Source organism: Pseudopipra pipra, chromosome 3 (genome assembly GCF_036250125.1).
Source record: "Pseudopipra pipra isolate bDixPip1 chromosome 3, bDixPip1.hap1, whole genome shotgun sequence".
Taxonomy (NCBI): domain Eukaryota; kingdom Metazoa; phylum Chordata; class Aves; order Passeriformes; family Pipridae; genus Pseudopipra; species Pseudopipra pipra.
In genome coordinates, this window is record NC_087551.1 from 110959487 (window position 1) to 110974193 (window position 14707).

The 14707-nt window shown below is 41.4% G+C and overlaps 1 protein-coding gene across 5 annotated transcripts in view; it reads left to right on the plus strand.

Annotated features, from left to right (window-relative positions):
* The window catches only part of LOC135412197 (24-hydroxycholesterol 7-alpha-hydroxylase), a 34767-nt gene extending 20425 nt beyond the window's left edge, over positions 1 to 14342 (plus strand). For 4 of the 5 annotated variants that reach the window (XM_064650723.1, XM_064650720.1, XM_064650719.1 and 1 more), the window contains 3 exons: positions 1669 to 1757; positions 5373 to 5460; positions 6190 to 14342. In XM_064650723.1, the coding sequence (XP_064506793.1) occupies positions 1669 to 1757; positions 5373 to 5460; positions 6190 to 6261 (249 nt within the window). In that variant the 3' untranslated portion in view covers positions 6262 to 14342. The remainder of the gene's footprint in view (positions 1 to 1668; positions 1758 to 5372; positions 5461 to 6189) is intronic. The other variant, XM_064650721.1, reaches the window with a different exon arrangement.
* The last annotated feature ends 365 nt before the right edge of the window (positions 14343 to 14707 follow it).

The window sequence follows — 14707 nt, forward strand, 5'->3', positions numbered from 1 at the left end:
CCTTCATATCACTCTGATCTTGACCTCATCACTCTCTCTGACTCCCTGACAGGAGGTTGTAGCCAGGTGGGGATTGGTCTCTTCTCCCAAGTAACAGCTCATAGGATAAGAGGAGATGGCCTCAAGGCATGCCAGGGCAGGTTTATATTGGATATTAGGAAAAATTTCTTCACTGAAAGGGTTGTCAGGCACTGGAACAAGCTGCTCACGGAAGTAATGGAGTCACCATCCCTGGAGGGATTAAAAGATGTGTAGATGTGGTATTTGGGGACATGGTTTAGTGTGGCCTTGGCAGTGATGGGTTAATGGCTGGACTCAATGATGTTAAAGGTCTTTTCCAATCAAACTAATTTTATGATTCTATGATTCCAAGTACTCTCCTCTCCCTGTCAGATGATTTCTGGTAGGTATTAGCTCTGCTAATTTAGTAGTTAATCTAGTTTCTTGATTATTATTCCACTGCAGGTGGCTGTGTGGGCAGGCTTGTAACTGCTCTTTTTAGCACCATCTGATATAGAACAGTTTGTCTTTTTTATAGAAATACATCAAGGAGTAATTTAAACAAAACTTCCTTTCTAGCAAACTCTTCCCAGTTTGAAATCTCTCATAACAGTTCCTGCCTGTTGGAAATCTGAAGCCGAAACCCTGATGCAGCAGCTTATTTCTTTAGTAACTTTATTCCTAAAAAGAAAACTAGCTTGTTTTTTAGAAACTCACACTTTTTTTTTCCTGAGGAATAGATGAGTGCTCCTTGGCATTTGAATGACATTGTCATTCCAAATGTGTCACCTCCTTCCTTGTCCCTTAGATTTTTTTTCTTTCTTTTATTGAATTTTGATACTAACAGGTTTCCTCTTCAGAAAGCTCTAAACAGCCCTAGGTGAAAAAAAAAAACAAAAAACCTAAACCAAAGAAAGACAAAATTGCATCTTCTCTGGGACAGCTTCATCAGAGTAGTTCACCACCAGAACCTTGACAGGGTGTTACTTGGCAGAGTTGTGCTGAGTTTGTGGAGGCTGGTTTGTCACTCAGCAGTCAAGAGATTTGCTTCTCTCAGTGTCACCCACCAAAACTTCAGCCTTGTCCCTTCTGCTGTTCTTTTTCTTTCAAAGCAACTCAGGATGGACAAGGATCCCTGTAGGTACAGACAGAGCTGTTTTTCTTCCAAATAGTTCATTTTCTCACACACTGGCTTACACCAGATACAGCTCATGGACCTTGCATTTGTCTGTACACAGCATCTTAGAAATGTTTTTTGTGCAAGATATGCATGAGCCACTTGTGTGTCATGACAAAATTTTGTGGCTGAGGCTTCCCTCAGTACATTTGAACATTTGCGTGGCATTTGTGTATATTTAAAAGGACAAGGTTGCATTTTTTATAGGCAAATGGGAAGGTATAGGAAGAATGCTTTAGGGATGATTTTGAAAACCTCACCAGCATTTTGAGGCACGTAAATATGTTTCAGATGGGACCCTCATTTCTTTCCCCGAGTCAGTGCTGACTTTTGAATCCAGACTTTAACACTAACAGGTTGGATGCAAAAAAATGGCATTAGTGCAACTTTGTATTGAGGATTAGCTGTCCAAGGTCATTTTTAGCCTGGAGAAATAAAGTTAAGCTTTATTTATATAAGGCTGATTTGGAAAAAAAAGTTTCTTCCCACAGGATCGTTGGAAAGAGGCAAATTTAGAGAAGAATGCTTTCTTGGACAGCTTTGTGGCATTTGGAGGAGGGAAGCATCAGTGTCCAGGAAGGTCAGTGAAACAGCTGGGGTTTATTTATTCCCAAATCCTGCAGAGAACAACTCTCTTGAACTGGGCTCCTCTTACACTTGGAGATAAAGTGTTTGCTTTGCTCTTTGTCAGTCTCCTAATATTTGGCATTATCTGGACCTTGTTTAAACTGACTTGAAAGTGGTTTCATTCCTGGAAAAGACAGGTTAAGTCACACTGTAAAAGCAGAATCTCAGACTAGCGTATCAGGGGCTATTGCCCCTCCACCTCCTGGAAGGAAAGTCAGCCCAGCTCTGCCTCTGCTGAGGCATCTTTTCATCAAGGGGGAGTTGTCGCACTTTCAAACTTGCCAGTTTACAGACAGAGGTAATTAAGCTGCCATAAACCAGTTCTAAACAAACCTAAAGAACATTTCTCTGGTCTGAGATTCTCATTCCATCCTCTACAATGCCATTGACATCTTTGCTGAGCTTGAAATATTTTAACTGGCCCCTCTGTGTTCAAATCTTGTCTTTGCATTAAGGCCCACACAATTGTATAATGGCTTAAATTGCAGATCCTGTCTCACTTCACTCCTCCAGCAATGCCAGCCTTGATGCTTCCTGCATTCCTTCTGCTGTTTTCTCTGCTGTCCCTCTTTCTGGAACAAGTCCCAGGGAGCCAGCTGCTCCTTGTTTCTGTGTTCAAACATCTCTATGCTCAATCCTCTGCCTTCAAAACCTGGTCTCCTCTAAGAAGCAAGTAATCAAGAATCCTTAAAACTAGTCATTTTATCTTGAGTCCCATGTGGAGCAAGGAATCTGGAGAGAGTTGCGGAGGATCTGCATTCTGGAATCTGCTGCCTGTAGCAGGCTGGACATCAGTGTCAGATAAACTTTGTGAAGGCATTAAAATGAGCAAAATGAATAAAACTGCATTCACTATTTAGGCTTACCAGAGGAAGGTGCTCACTCACTGCTGTACCTCCGTGGCTTGTACCATATTCCTGAGCTAAATATGAGCACAACCTCATTCCAGCAAGGGTGACAGCAAAATTCACAAGAGGCATCTGCAGGTACAGGGAAAGCTGCAAAGCAGTGTTTCTGAAAGCTGCTTGTTTGTATATCCTGACCTATTTGTTCAGGCTGTTCTCTGGACTCTGATAACATCTTTAAAATAAGTTTGTGGTTAGGAAGAAAATGATAACATTTCTACATAGACAACAGATGGAGAATATTTTTCTTGCTGACAGACAAAAAACCTCTTTAAAACCATTTGGCAGTTCACATGGTAACATACAACTTCAAGTTTTTCAGCAATAATTGTAAAGGAATAATGTGGTGGTCTTGAAAAAAAGAAAATTAAATCAACGGTTGTATCTAGATTCCAGGCTGCAGATTTCCTTGATGTGACTGAATGAATGATATTTCAACTTTAAGATGCATTTTCCTTTAATCCACTATTGAGATTTATAAATTAAATGCATGAAACATTTAATTTCTCCATTGCAAAAGTTCAACATGAAATGAAAAGTTAATGAAACTGAAAGCTAGTAAATAACTTACTTGTCAAATATTCTAGCAAACTGACATGGGAAGGGCTCCCACAAAGCCATTTCTGTGCCATCTTTTTACCTAAAAGAAAAATGTGATGTCAGTTTGACTACTTTGGTCTAACCAGGTGATTATTGCCTGTGTGACTGTGCTTATCTTGCATGGCTCTGTCTGTTGTCTCCTGTCTTGTGCTGACATTGTAAAACCACTGCAACCAGCTGTGATTTCCTTCTCGGGCTCCATTTACTGCAGCATCTTAATCCACAGCTGGGATCCTGGGTTCCAGCACCACCCAAATATGTAGCAGTGCACTGGGGGCAAGATTTCAGAAAGCACATCTTGGTCCAGCCCCTTTGTCACTAAATTAAATGGGAATGTGGGAAGGCATCAGTGACTTAGTGTTTTTACAGGAAAACTGCTCTAGGACTCAGTCATGAACATGAAAGACAGGTGGGAACTAAGGGGCTTTAGCATTTTGCTGCAGGAAAGCTCATGGTTTCTGCTCAGTACAACAAGCCATGGAAGAGGACATGCTGGAATGCTGCAGTCTGGCATTTCACTCCTGGATTGTCCTTCTGACCACCCTCAGACACATGTGTTGCTTATTATCCTTGTATCTTAGCATCTCTGTGTGCAGAGCAGAGTAACCACAGCAGCCTGTTGGGAAAAGCACTTTGGGATCTGGTGGTGGGAAGTGCTGTGGTCAGTTGCTGGTTATATCCATGGGACAGGCTGCACAGGGTACAGAGGTGTCAGGGCTGCACAGTCCACCTCCGACTGTGCTGGTGTTTGAAGGACTCTGTCCACGCAGCCTTTCCACTTTCTGGGAAATCCAGATGCATTTGGGTGCATCATGGTTCACCCCTGCAAGACCAGTGAGGGTGCTCAGAGGCAGGACCTCAAGCACCAGGGGTCCAGGGCTCCACTGTGCAAACAGGACTGTGACTGGAAGGATCTCACCGTTGTACAGTGCTGCAGGCGTGGAGTTTGGGCTAGTACATCCCACCTGATCTGGGCTAATATCCACTGAAAGATCCCTGCACTGCTTTCCCCAGAGCTCAAGGTCACCAAAAGCTCCCTGTCGTAAGGTAGTTCCAGTGTGACATCACACAGATAATTTGGGTCTGAAGCTGTGCTAAAACAAACAAGCATCCTCCCACTCCAGAGCCCAGGGCAGCTTCATGTGCAGATCCTGATGGTTCTGCAGGAGTTAGCCTGGGTCTCCTGGGGCTTCTTAGCTTCTTCACACCTCCCAGGCCAACTCCAGGCTGACGCCATGCGCAGTCACGTGGCCTCCTCCCCTGTGAATTCCCCAGTAGATGTTTCATCCAGGTTTTCCAGCATCTCTCAGATAACAGAAAATAAACTGTAGAAGAGGAAGGTAGTATTACTATTTTAACTGGATAGTTAAGACTTATGTCTAAATTCTGCAAGTGAGTAATCCCACGACCGGGCATAGGTGTATGCTGCTTAATGCAGAAAGCTTTTGTATGTATCAACCTTAAAAAGCAATAGCCTGGAGGAGTTCACCTGCAGTTATCTGAAATATTCTCCGGCCTGACTAAGAAGGACCTTTCTGAGAGTGTTATAGAAAAAAGAAATCATGCCCTTGGGTCTCCTACTGCATCCTAATGCTGATGCATTAAATAATAACTCCCACTGTCACTGCTCCCTGATGTCATCAGGCTCCCAGCTGTATTATATAACTTTATATAGCACGATTAGTCATATGGCCTTTTCTGTGTTTGACTGCCTTCTCACTCCTAGGAAGTTATTTCAAGTCAGCAAGCGTTAGGAGAACATAAATGTTTATACAGTGGAAAAATCCATAATGATAAGGGTCTGGTTTAAAATAGGGTGTCAGAAGGATACTGTTGGTCTAATGGTTCACCAGAAAGAAGGGGCAGCCACTACATTCATGTTCTTTGCTGAGGAACAAAGCTGAACAAAGCTACAGCAGATTTCCCTATGGAAGATAAACTTTCAAGCAGAACTAAAGCATGGAGTGTAAAATGGTTCAGACACCCTGTTTGTTACCTGATGATGATAACACGTGTGTTATATTCAGGCTGGACGGCAGATGTTTTCCTCCCTTTTCTTGCAGGTGGTTTGCGATCATGGAAATCCAGTTGTTCGTTGTTCTGTCCCTGTACAAGTATGAATTTGTGGCGTTGGATGCAGTGCCAAGGGAGGTAAGAGTTCCATGCAATCATATAGCATTCCCCATCTTTATATCCTCCAGTCATCAGGCTCAGCTGAACAGCCGTGGTCAACTGTGGTCATGTATAATGAAATGAAATGTTGAGAGGAGTGTTATAAAACATGTAATGCATAGCTCAGTCTTTGTTTGAACTTAGAAAACCCAGAATAACTTCAGAAATTCCAGTTAGTGGAGCTGCACTGACCATACAAGAGTATTTTGTCTCATTGTTGCCTAAACATCACCAGAGATTTGATAATTGCTTTCTGCCCCTCACAAAAACAGTGAATATGGAACTGGATCATTAATACTCTAAAAATATGAAAGATGCAGCACTTATAGTGCTCTTCCACTCCATTTTCAGTGGTGGAAGGTAAATCATTAGGGTAAGACTGAAGGAGTAACTGTGACACAGAGGTTTTACCATTAAAGGAGAATGGCACAGTCTCCACTTTATTATTTTAATATTTTGAAATATTCAAAACTGTGAAAATTTCTTAAGAGCTCATGTGTCATGTTGGCAGAGTGAATGGAATAAAAACTAATCATGAAGGCTTTCCTCAATGGCTTTGGCAAAGCCAAGAAATACTCTTGGTATTTGGTTTTGGTTCTCTAAGACCAAAGGTCCAAGAATATGTTTATATCTTAATACTAAAGCAAGATAATAAATCCAATAACTGAACTAACTTAAATGTTCCTACTGATTTTCTTCTCTCTGCAGAGCCCTTTACACTTGGTGGGGACACAGCAACCCCTGGCACCATTCCGGGTCCAGTATAAATGCCGGGAATAAAAGCTGCCCAGCACTAACCTTCCTTTGCCACACCCCCCCCGATGGATGAACCACTGAGCTGTTTCCCTATCCTACACCTTCAGATAAGTTCTCTGCCTGAAGAGTTCTTAATTTCAACTTCCAGTTCTGCACATACTCAATATTCACATATTCAATGCTGAACTGTGCTCTGCCATACCAGAGTAGTCGTACCTGTGCTCTGCACCTGGTTGCCCACGTCCTAGTGCTTAAAATCCAAGCTCTCCTGCTGCATTCATACTTTGGGGGGCAGTTATTCACAGATTTTGCAAATCTGATATGCTAAGCTTGCCAACCAAACATTCAGGACAAAAAGCTGCAGTGTTTGGAAATCCTGCGTGGAAGCTGTGCTAGAACCAGCTAGAATGTGCAGGTTGCTTCAAACCAAGGCCAGAGTGGTGCCTCATGTTAAGAAATCAGATTGGTAACACTGTACATCTCCCTGGTGTGCACAATATCCAGGACAGTCTGAGCAGAGACCACCGGATCAGATCCACAGCCTGATAAAGTATCATGACTCCTGTGCCACTGCCTCTGTGGGTAGGTGAAGATCTGGCCTGCTCTGCCTGCAACAGGTGCCAAATTTTTGCAAATAAAATGCATTTGTAATGGAAAAATTGCAAGCACTTGGGGTCTTGTTCCATCGGAGCCCCTAAAATTTCTACGGAGCATTACCCGTTCCACAGGATTCAGGATCGGTCCTTGCATGAATATACGATGAAAGTTTGACTGGGATGTCCAGCTCCCAATAAAAAGTGATTGCAAGAAAAGACTGGTTGTCTAACACCTAGAACACTTTTGCTTTCCCTTTCACATGACTTATAGAACAAATTGCACAAATCTAAGAATATTCAATCCTATAAAGAATACCTAGTAAAAGTTGTTTGATGGAGCTGTCAAGTAAGCTCAGATAACACTTTCACTGCTGTCAGATTTCATATACAATAATAGCTGGCATGTATTTTTAGTCTTTTAAGTAAAGATTATTCATCATTTTGAAAGTATTTGCAAAAAAAAAAATCCCACACAAATAGACTTTCAACAACAGTAAAACTATGGGAATAACAAGCATAGGAAAATAACACATTGTATAATTCATTACGTGGTTGGCTTACCTTCATTATGGATAGAACAACTTCAGTGATTTATATGGTTGGAAAATGATTCATCCAACTTCTAATTTAGCTCATTATAGTCAACTCTGCAAGAGTTGCGCTCTTAACTGCTGTTTCAGTGTCTCTTCCAAAACTGAAATCTATTCCCTTGGTTTTCATGCATGGTATTACTTAGAAGTGTATATTTTAATTTTAAAATTTGGCAATCACTGCAATATCTGTAAGGCCAGGTGGGACAGGGCTTTGAGCAACCTGGTTTAGTGGAAGGTGTTCCTGCTCATGGCATGGGGTTGAAATCAGATAATCTTTTTAAGGTCATTTCCAACCCAAACCATTCTGTGATTCTATGGTTTTATGTATTTTCCAGTTTTGCAAAGTTGGGTTTTTTTCCCAAATGCGCATTGCTTTTTATTTTTCTGTTTAATTGATTTTGGGGTTTGGAGGTTGGTGAGGTTTTTTGTGGTTTGTTTTGTTTGGGGTTTTTTTTGGTGCGTGGATTTTTTTGTTTGTGTTGTTTTGTTTGGTTTTGTCTGTGTGATGTGGGATTTTTTTTTTCCCCACGAGAGGTAAATCAAAAAAGCAAAATTCTATAATGGCAAACTTGACTTTAAAGGTAAAAGGTCCCAAAAAGAAGGTCAACATCGAATTGGTTAGAAGGTATCCCTGTCTATGGCAAGGGTTTGGAATGAGATGATCTTTGAGGTCCCTTCCAACCCAAACCATTCTGTGATTCTGTGATGATTTTTCTATATATTTTGCACTCCTTTTGCACAGACCTTTACCTCGATGTGCCAGAGCAGGGAGCAGGATGAGGCCATTGGTGCTGCTTCTGTGAGTGCTGAGTGTTTCTGTCTGAGTTGGCCAGTGGGGCCATCATTGCATACACACGTTTTACACGTGTGTTTGTGTATGTGCCTGCTGGGAATCCGTGTGCAGCCTCACTACAGGCTGGGCCCAGAGCTGCAGCAGCCTCACTTCTGTGAGGATACAGCATTTAGCAACTCCCTAAGCAGCTGAGAATCAGACATGAAAATATCTGTCCTGAAAGGCATGATTTATTTTTATTAGAAATGTAGGCATTTGACAGGAAAGAAATACCTGTTCGTGGCAGAGAAATACCAAACAAGCAGAAAAGCGGGCTTGGCTCTGGGATCCCTTCAGTGCCCCGTGGTGGATGACAGCTCCAGGCACTCACTGTACTTTCCTAGGTGGAAAAAACAAGGGAGATGGATTAGTAAAGCAATGTAGTGGTCAAGTGATAGAGCTAAATGAGGTCTTCTGCCTGGAAATAATTCAGAAGCTTCTGGGGGAGGGAGAGACTTTCCCATGGGACAGGGTTAAATGAGAATTAAAAGGTCATCACGATACCCTATGCAGGAGTGGATTAACAGTATCTAAATTATTCTTCTTCAAGTGTTCATCCAATCTGCTTTTAAATACAGCAGTACCGAAATTCCGTAGGGGATCTGTCCTCTTACCCTCTCTACTGTTAGAAAGCTGTTCTACGTATCAGTAGCAGGAGTCAGAAACAGGTTTTATCCATGCCAGTACCAAAAGTGTATGAAGCAGGAGATTTTTAAGCCCACAGAGGAAAAAAAAAAATACTGTATTTTGACTTATGTTTTTATTTCTACCTTCTGTATGAAGCATGGATGTTAAAGGGAATGCAGTGGGACATCCGTCAAAAAACATCTTAGAAAATGCAACTGTTTCTCCTCCAGATATACCATAGGCCGGATCTACCTGATAAATAATTCCAACATCTAAGCCAGTGAAACAATGGTAGGAGTTGTCTTAAAGAGAGAGGAAATCTAGAATTATGAGAAATGAGCAATAAAACTGTGTTAATTCAAATTTTCTTTAAAAATTTTTGAATTTTATTGTATATTAATGAAAAGTTTCAGGGGAAAAAAAAACCAAGCAAAAAAAAGGGAAACTATCACATTGCAGTCAAACCTTTTTTGACACTTTTGAAGAAAGTATAAATATTTGCCCTGAAATCATAAATTTCCCTTGGAAATATAAAACTCATGAAAACATTTTGAGTTAAAATTGCTCACCTACTGCAAGTGAATTTTCTCCAGTCAGTGCAGTGAAAAGATGACGTGCCATATCAGCAACCACCTCCCAGAATAATCACAACTTCTTTCATGTCTTCCCCCTAATGAGCCTCCCCAAAGGCCCCTTTCATCTGTACTGAGCAGTCAAGTATTTCAAGTGGTCTCTTTCTCTTTTCTTTGCCACTGACTGCCACAGAACCCAGAAGTTTAGGCTTAGCACGTATACCTCCTCGAAATAGATGTCTGGGGACTAAAAGATAGGGCTGTGGCCACTGAGAGGTGAGCTAAAAATAATTACTTCCTGCCCAAAAGAAATTAATTCTAAGGGCCTCACTCTGTGCTGGGCTTAAGCACCGTGCCAAGCAAAACTCGACTTAAGCATGTGTTTTGCTTTAAACAAACACTTAAAATGGATTTGCAGAATAAGAATGGATTTCAATTTAAGCACAGGCTTAAGTGCTTTGCTGAGCCAGGGTCCAAATGCCTCAGTCCCTAACCTGTTGTTTACAGTTAGTCTTGGCATCTGTGCTGTAATTTTAAAGCCATATGGGGGTTAGTGGAAACACTGAGGTGGCTTTGCTCATTTTAGGTGAAACTGGCAAACATTAAAAGATTTTAGGAAGCATTTATAGCACAAACCAGTGGGCTTTGTGGACAGCAAGCATCTTTCCCAGTTATTTGGTATATTCTAAATGTGTGGCTCATCATATGGCAGAAAAATATTTCCTCTCAGCCAGTATGTGGTGGAAGGGGAATTAGACACAAGAAAGGCATTTGAAAGATAGCAAGCACTTAATTGCAACAACCAAGGCGAGTCTTTCATCATGTGGCCATTCTGAATGACATTGGACATGCAGCTGATTGTCACGGCGTTATTTGTTTTCTTCACTTTGATCATAAAATTACCAGGAAAGGCTTAATGGAGTTATAAATATCTTGTTTCCATGAGAGTCCTGGGAGGATAATTATAGCACTGAAGTCTTTACAAAGATAGAGCATTTATAAAATGATATTATCTGAGGACTCCAATGCATAAGGCAGGGAATTCTGCCCTCTATTCCCAACTCTTCTGTTGACTCACTGGGCTCTTTGGGTGAGTCACTTCATCCCTCAGTTTCCTCACCTATACACTGGGGTAATAATGAAAATTACCCACTGCTGCAAAGCCTCTATGGCTTAAAAGTTGTAAGTATTGCTCCCACTCATCAGAGCACTCAAGCCTGGTTATGGGTAGCAATGGGTGTCTGGAAGGATTGGATAAGATATGTGCTTTCCTGAGATGTGCTCCTTGTAAATTACATTACTTGTGGAGTTACAGTCAAAGTATTCAGGGGAAATATTTTGAATCTCTTAATTCATACATTTTAAGAGGATGATGAACAAGCTGTACCCTCCAGTCTTTAGAAATACTTTGTTTTTAATGCAAGGCTTGGAATTTAAAGACTATGGGAAGGTTTGTTGTTGAGTAAAAATACAATGTCCTTTCATAAAACCAACCCCTGCAGAGGAGCATAACCTAGAATGTTGAGTAGAAACCACCTGTGAGTAGGAACTACACCCATACTCTGACTTCCCTAAGCTGCACCAGGCTTTCACTGCTTTAGAAACTTCATACATCATCTTTCCAAGTGTGCAGCTTTGAAAAAGGCAAGTGAGGAAGGAGTGATGGCAAATGAGCAAACAATTGGGCCCAAGGCCCAGTGGGATACTATGCCTGAGGGGGAAAACATGGATTTTGGATATGAAAACAAAAACTTCAGTGTTGGAGAGGAGATACTACATCCCCATTGATAGCACTGTAACTGCCCTGGCTGTGATTCCAAATGGCTGCTGATAAATTTGAGAGAGATCAGAGCTGAATCAGAAAGTTGATGGAAATGTTGCTAAGCCTGCCCAGCTTTGGAGGCCATCTGGTGAGCTTAAGAAAGGGAATGCTCAGAAGTGACTTGAGCACAGCCTGAGGACACCCAAGTTCAATAATGGATGGGCCTTTGCAGCTTGCTGTGCCTTTTTGCAGTGAACTGAAGTGAAAATGAGCAGGTTCCCACCTGAAATGAGGTAAAAATGCAGGTCAGGAAATTGAATTGTTTTACCAAGCACTGAAATTACATTTCTAAATTAATAGTCCTGACAACAAAATTGCCTTTTTTTTCCTGAAACAGAAGCTTTTGATCTGGGGTGTGTGCACTCCTGGGGCGGAGAGAGGAGAGAAAGGCATCCTGATTACTTTTCAGGAATCTACAAAACATAAATCAGGAAAGTCTGAAGACCTAAATTCTCTGTACGGGCATTCTGCTTCCATAAAGCACCTTTTAGGTAGTCTACAAAGGCAGGAAACATCTCTTTTCTGAGGGTGTAATACTCAGATCAAGTAATCACAGCTGGGCAGAGAAGCCTAAATCTAAGGAGGATCATTTTCTTTACAAAGCGTAATTAGGGAATGGAAAGACTTGGCATTCCCTTTTTCCTGGATCCTTGCTCAGAGACAATAACCAGTGATTTCTGTGAAGATCTGACCCAAATTAAGAGCCAAGTGAGGCTCTGTGGGGTGTAGTCTCTCAACGCTACATGCCCAAACTCTTCTAGCTGTGGAGTCTTGCACTGGTAAAGAGTGATCCAAGCTAAAGATGGGCTCTGTCACACTTTCTCATGTCAAAGGTCTCAATTGTACACTTAACTCTTTCAAATTAAACACAAAAGTTTCACTGGGTTCATAGTGTTGGTCTTTGTTACTGTTGACACAGATCCAGAGGCAATTTCAAGGCACTGGCCTCTTATCTGGCCTTTATTCTGAAAACCATCATTGCTCAGAAAAAGCATCATGTGTGTCCTGTTTGCTTGATACCAGAAGAAGATCAAGGGCCTTCCAGTATCACGACATGGCTCCCCAAGTGTGATTCCCAGGTTAAAATTAATAGACGAGCAGTGCAAGAAACTTAGAGTTCTGCTTTTTAAGTAATTCATTACAGCTGAAGATACTGCCTTTGATGCTCTTCTGTCCAAATCTTGGTATTATCATTTACTATTTTAAGCTTGTTTATAGAACTGGAATAATACACAGATAAAAAAGGATGATTACAAGGGTGTTTTCAGGCATTAAAGCTGAGGTTTGAAGTTCCTTTTTCTGAAAAAATAAACCAAAGAATGTTTTACTATCTGAAAACCTGGCAACTGGTCTTTGCTTTCTTTGCTTACCACAAACTGAAACCAAGCACCCCTCTGTTAAAAGCCGGTTTCGTCGCAATGATCTGGTTTTTCCTTAAAATAATAAAAAGGCCCAAATCAGCAATAGTCTGTCCTTTGGGTGTTAAGGAACATATTCAACTGAGCTTTTCTTACAGACTCTGGCCTTGCAGCCTGGTTCAGAGGTTTTGTGGACATGCACAATTTGCACATGCATGGGTGTGTAGGAAATGAGTTCTCTACAGACCCACAAGCCACAAGTGATTGTTGCAATCACTAAAACATCTGCCCTGAGCTGCCACACCTGCCAGCATGGATCTGCACCTGACAAGGTACATTTATCCCTCCACATGGAGACATGCCTGTGTTGCCATCTTTGTGCAGGGGTCGAAGGTGGAAGCTGGGCAAAACGTGGGAGCTTGGGCTGTCCCACCTTCTGGACTCTGAGTATCTCAGAGCCTGGGATTGTGCTGTGCCACTGGATGTCTTGGTGGGCTGCCTGTCTGAACAGGACATCTCTAGCACAAGCTCCTTCTGCAGATTTACATAATGAATTCATGGCACAGCGGTTTCTTCCCAAGGTGGCAGCCCAAGGGCACAAACTAGACTAAAGGCCATGTTTCGTCTTCCCTTTCCCTTTCCCTTCCCACTTCCATTTACTGTACCTGTCCTCCTTGGGAACTTCACTAGTGCCCTTTTTCCTCCCTTCCCAGCTCAGCTTACATTTTGCTTCAGGATTTTCAGATAACCAAATATCTAAAAAGCTTAAAGCTGGAGTGCAGCACTGCAAGGCTAAGCCTGGTAGATCAGTCCCTGGGTAGGCCAAAATGCCAGGATGGACCTAGCTACTTCTTTAGGAGTCCTATCACCCTGCTGAGAGAGCAGGAGGAAGGGGTAGAGTCTTCCATCTGGTTGATGTGGAAGAAGGACACTCTTCAGAGGTTGCTCTGCCACAGTAACTCAGTGCTGTGGGAGCTGTGACTGCCCAAAAATATCTGTGTCACCAGGCCCGTCTACATTTTGCCATCTCCAGTGTTCACCTTGCACAAGGGCTGGCAGAACAAGGGCACTGGCACCATCCAGGGGCCACCTGTCAATCACTGATGTGATTTCTAGAAGATCGGGGCTATGATATATAAAAATAATAAAATAAGCATAAACCCAGATAAAGTGTGTAAGCAAAACATATCTTAATAGAAGTGTTGAAGAAGTAAATTTTTACTTCTAGGCATAATTCAGGCTCAAAAATACAGTCTCAATTGTTACTTATCTGCTTGAGCTGGTTATTTTCTATTAACTGGATGTGTATGTGGTGCCATGTGCTGACTAATAACTCATCATTCACAGCCCTCTGCTTCCCATGATACTCCCATTATGCCTTCAATAGTCACCTAAAAGTGTCAGAATAATGAATGAAAATTTCAGCAACAAAGAAAAACATAAAAAGCCTCAAGATTATGGATCACACTTGAAGAGATTGAAACACATAAATTGTTTTTATATGATCTCTCAATATAAATGAAGCTCCTTAAAATGACATTTTGGAAAGCCTTTCTGTGTCAATCTCTGTAATTGTGGATAAAGATTAATAAAAGGCAAAGAAATCTACTACAGTGGACTTCTCCATCAAACCTGTCTAGCTCTGCTTCAGAACGAGGGCTCCAAAATTCTATTTCTTAACAATTAATAAACAATAATTACCACACTATTAGCTTTATAGGAGTAAATTGTGTCTTGCAGTGAATTGCACTCTGTGGTCTTCTAATTAGCACATATAAAAATAGAATTTCTAGTAGCTTTGTTTTCTTAGTTGTTTACATTCTGAAGCAAATTAATTAATATATTCATAAGCTCAGTCTGTATTTATATACCTAAATAAGCATCTTGATTTTTTCAGAGCACCTACAACTCTGAGAGTTACACAGTGCTTCTGAAAACCAGGCCATTTATTTAGGTGTCTATATTTAGGTACATGAGTTTGAAGCGTTTGGCTGGAGGTCACATAGCTATGGCTCATTGCATTTTTTTATTTCCATTTGGGTCACAATGGGCAAGTCACTTCTAATAATT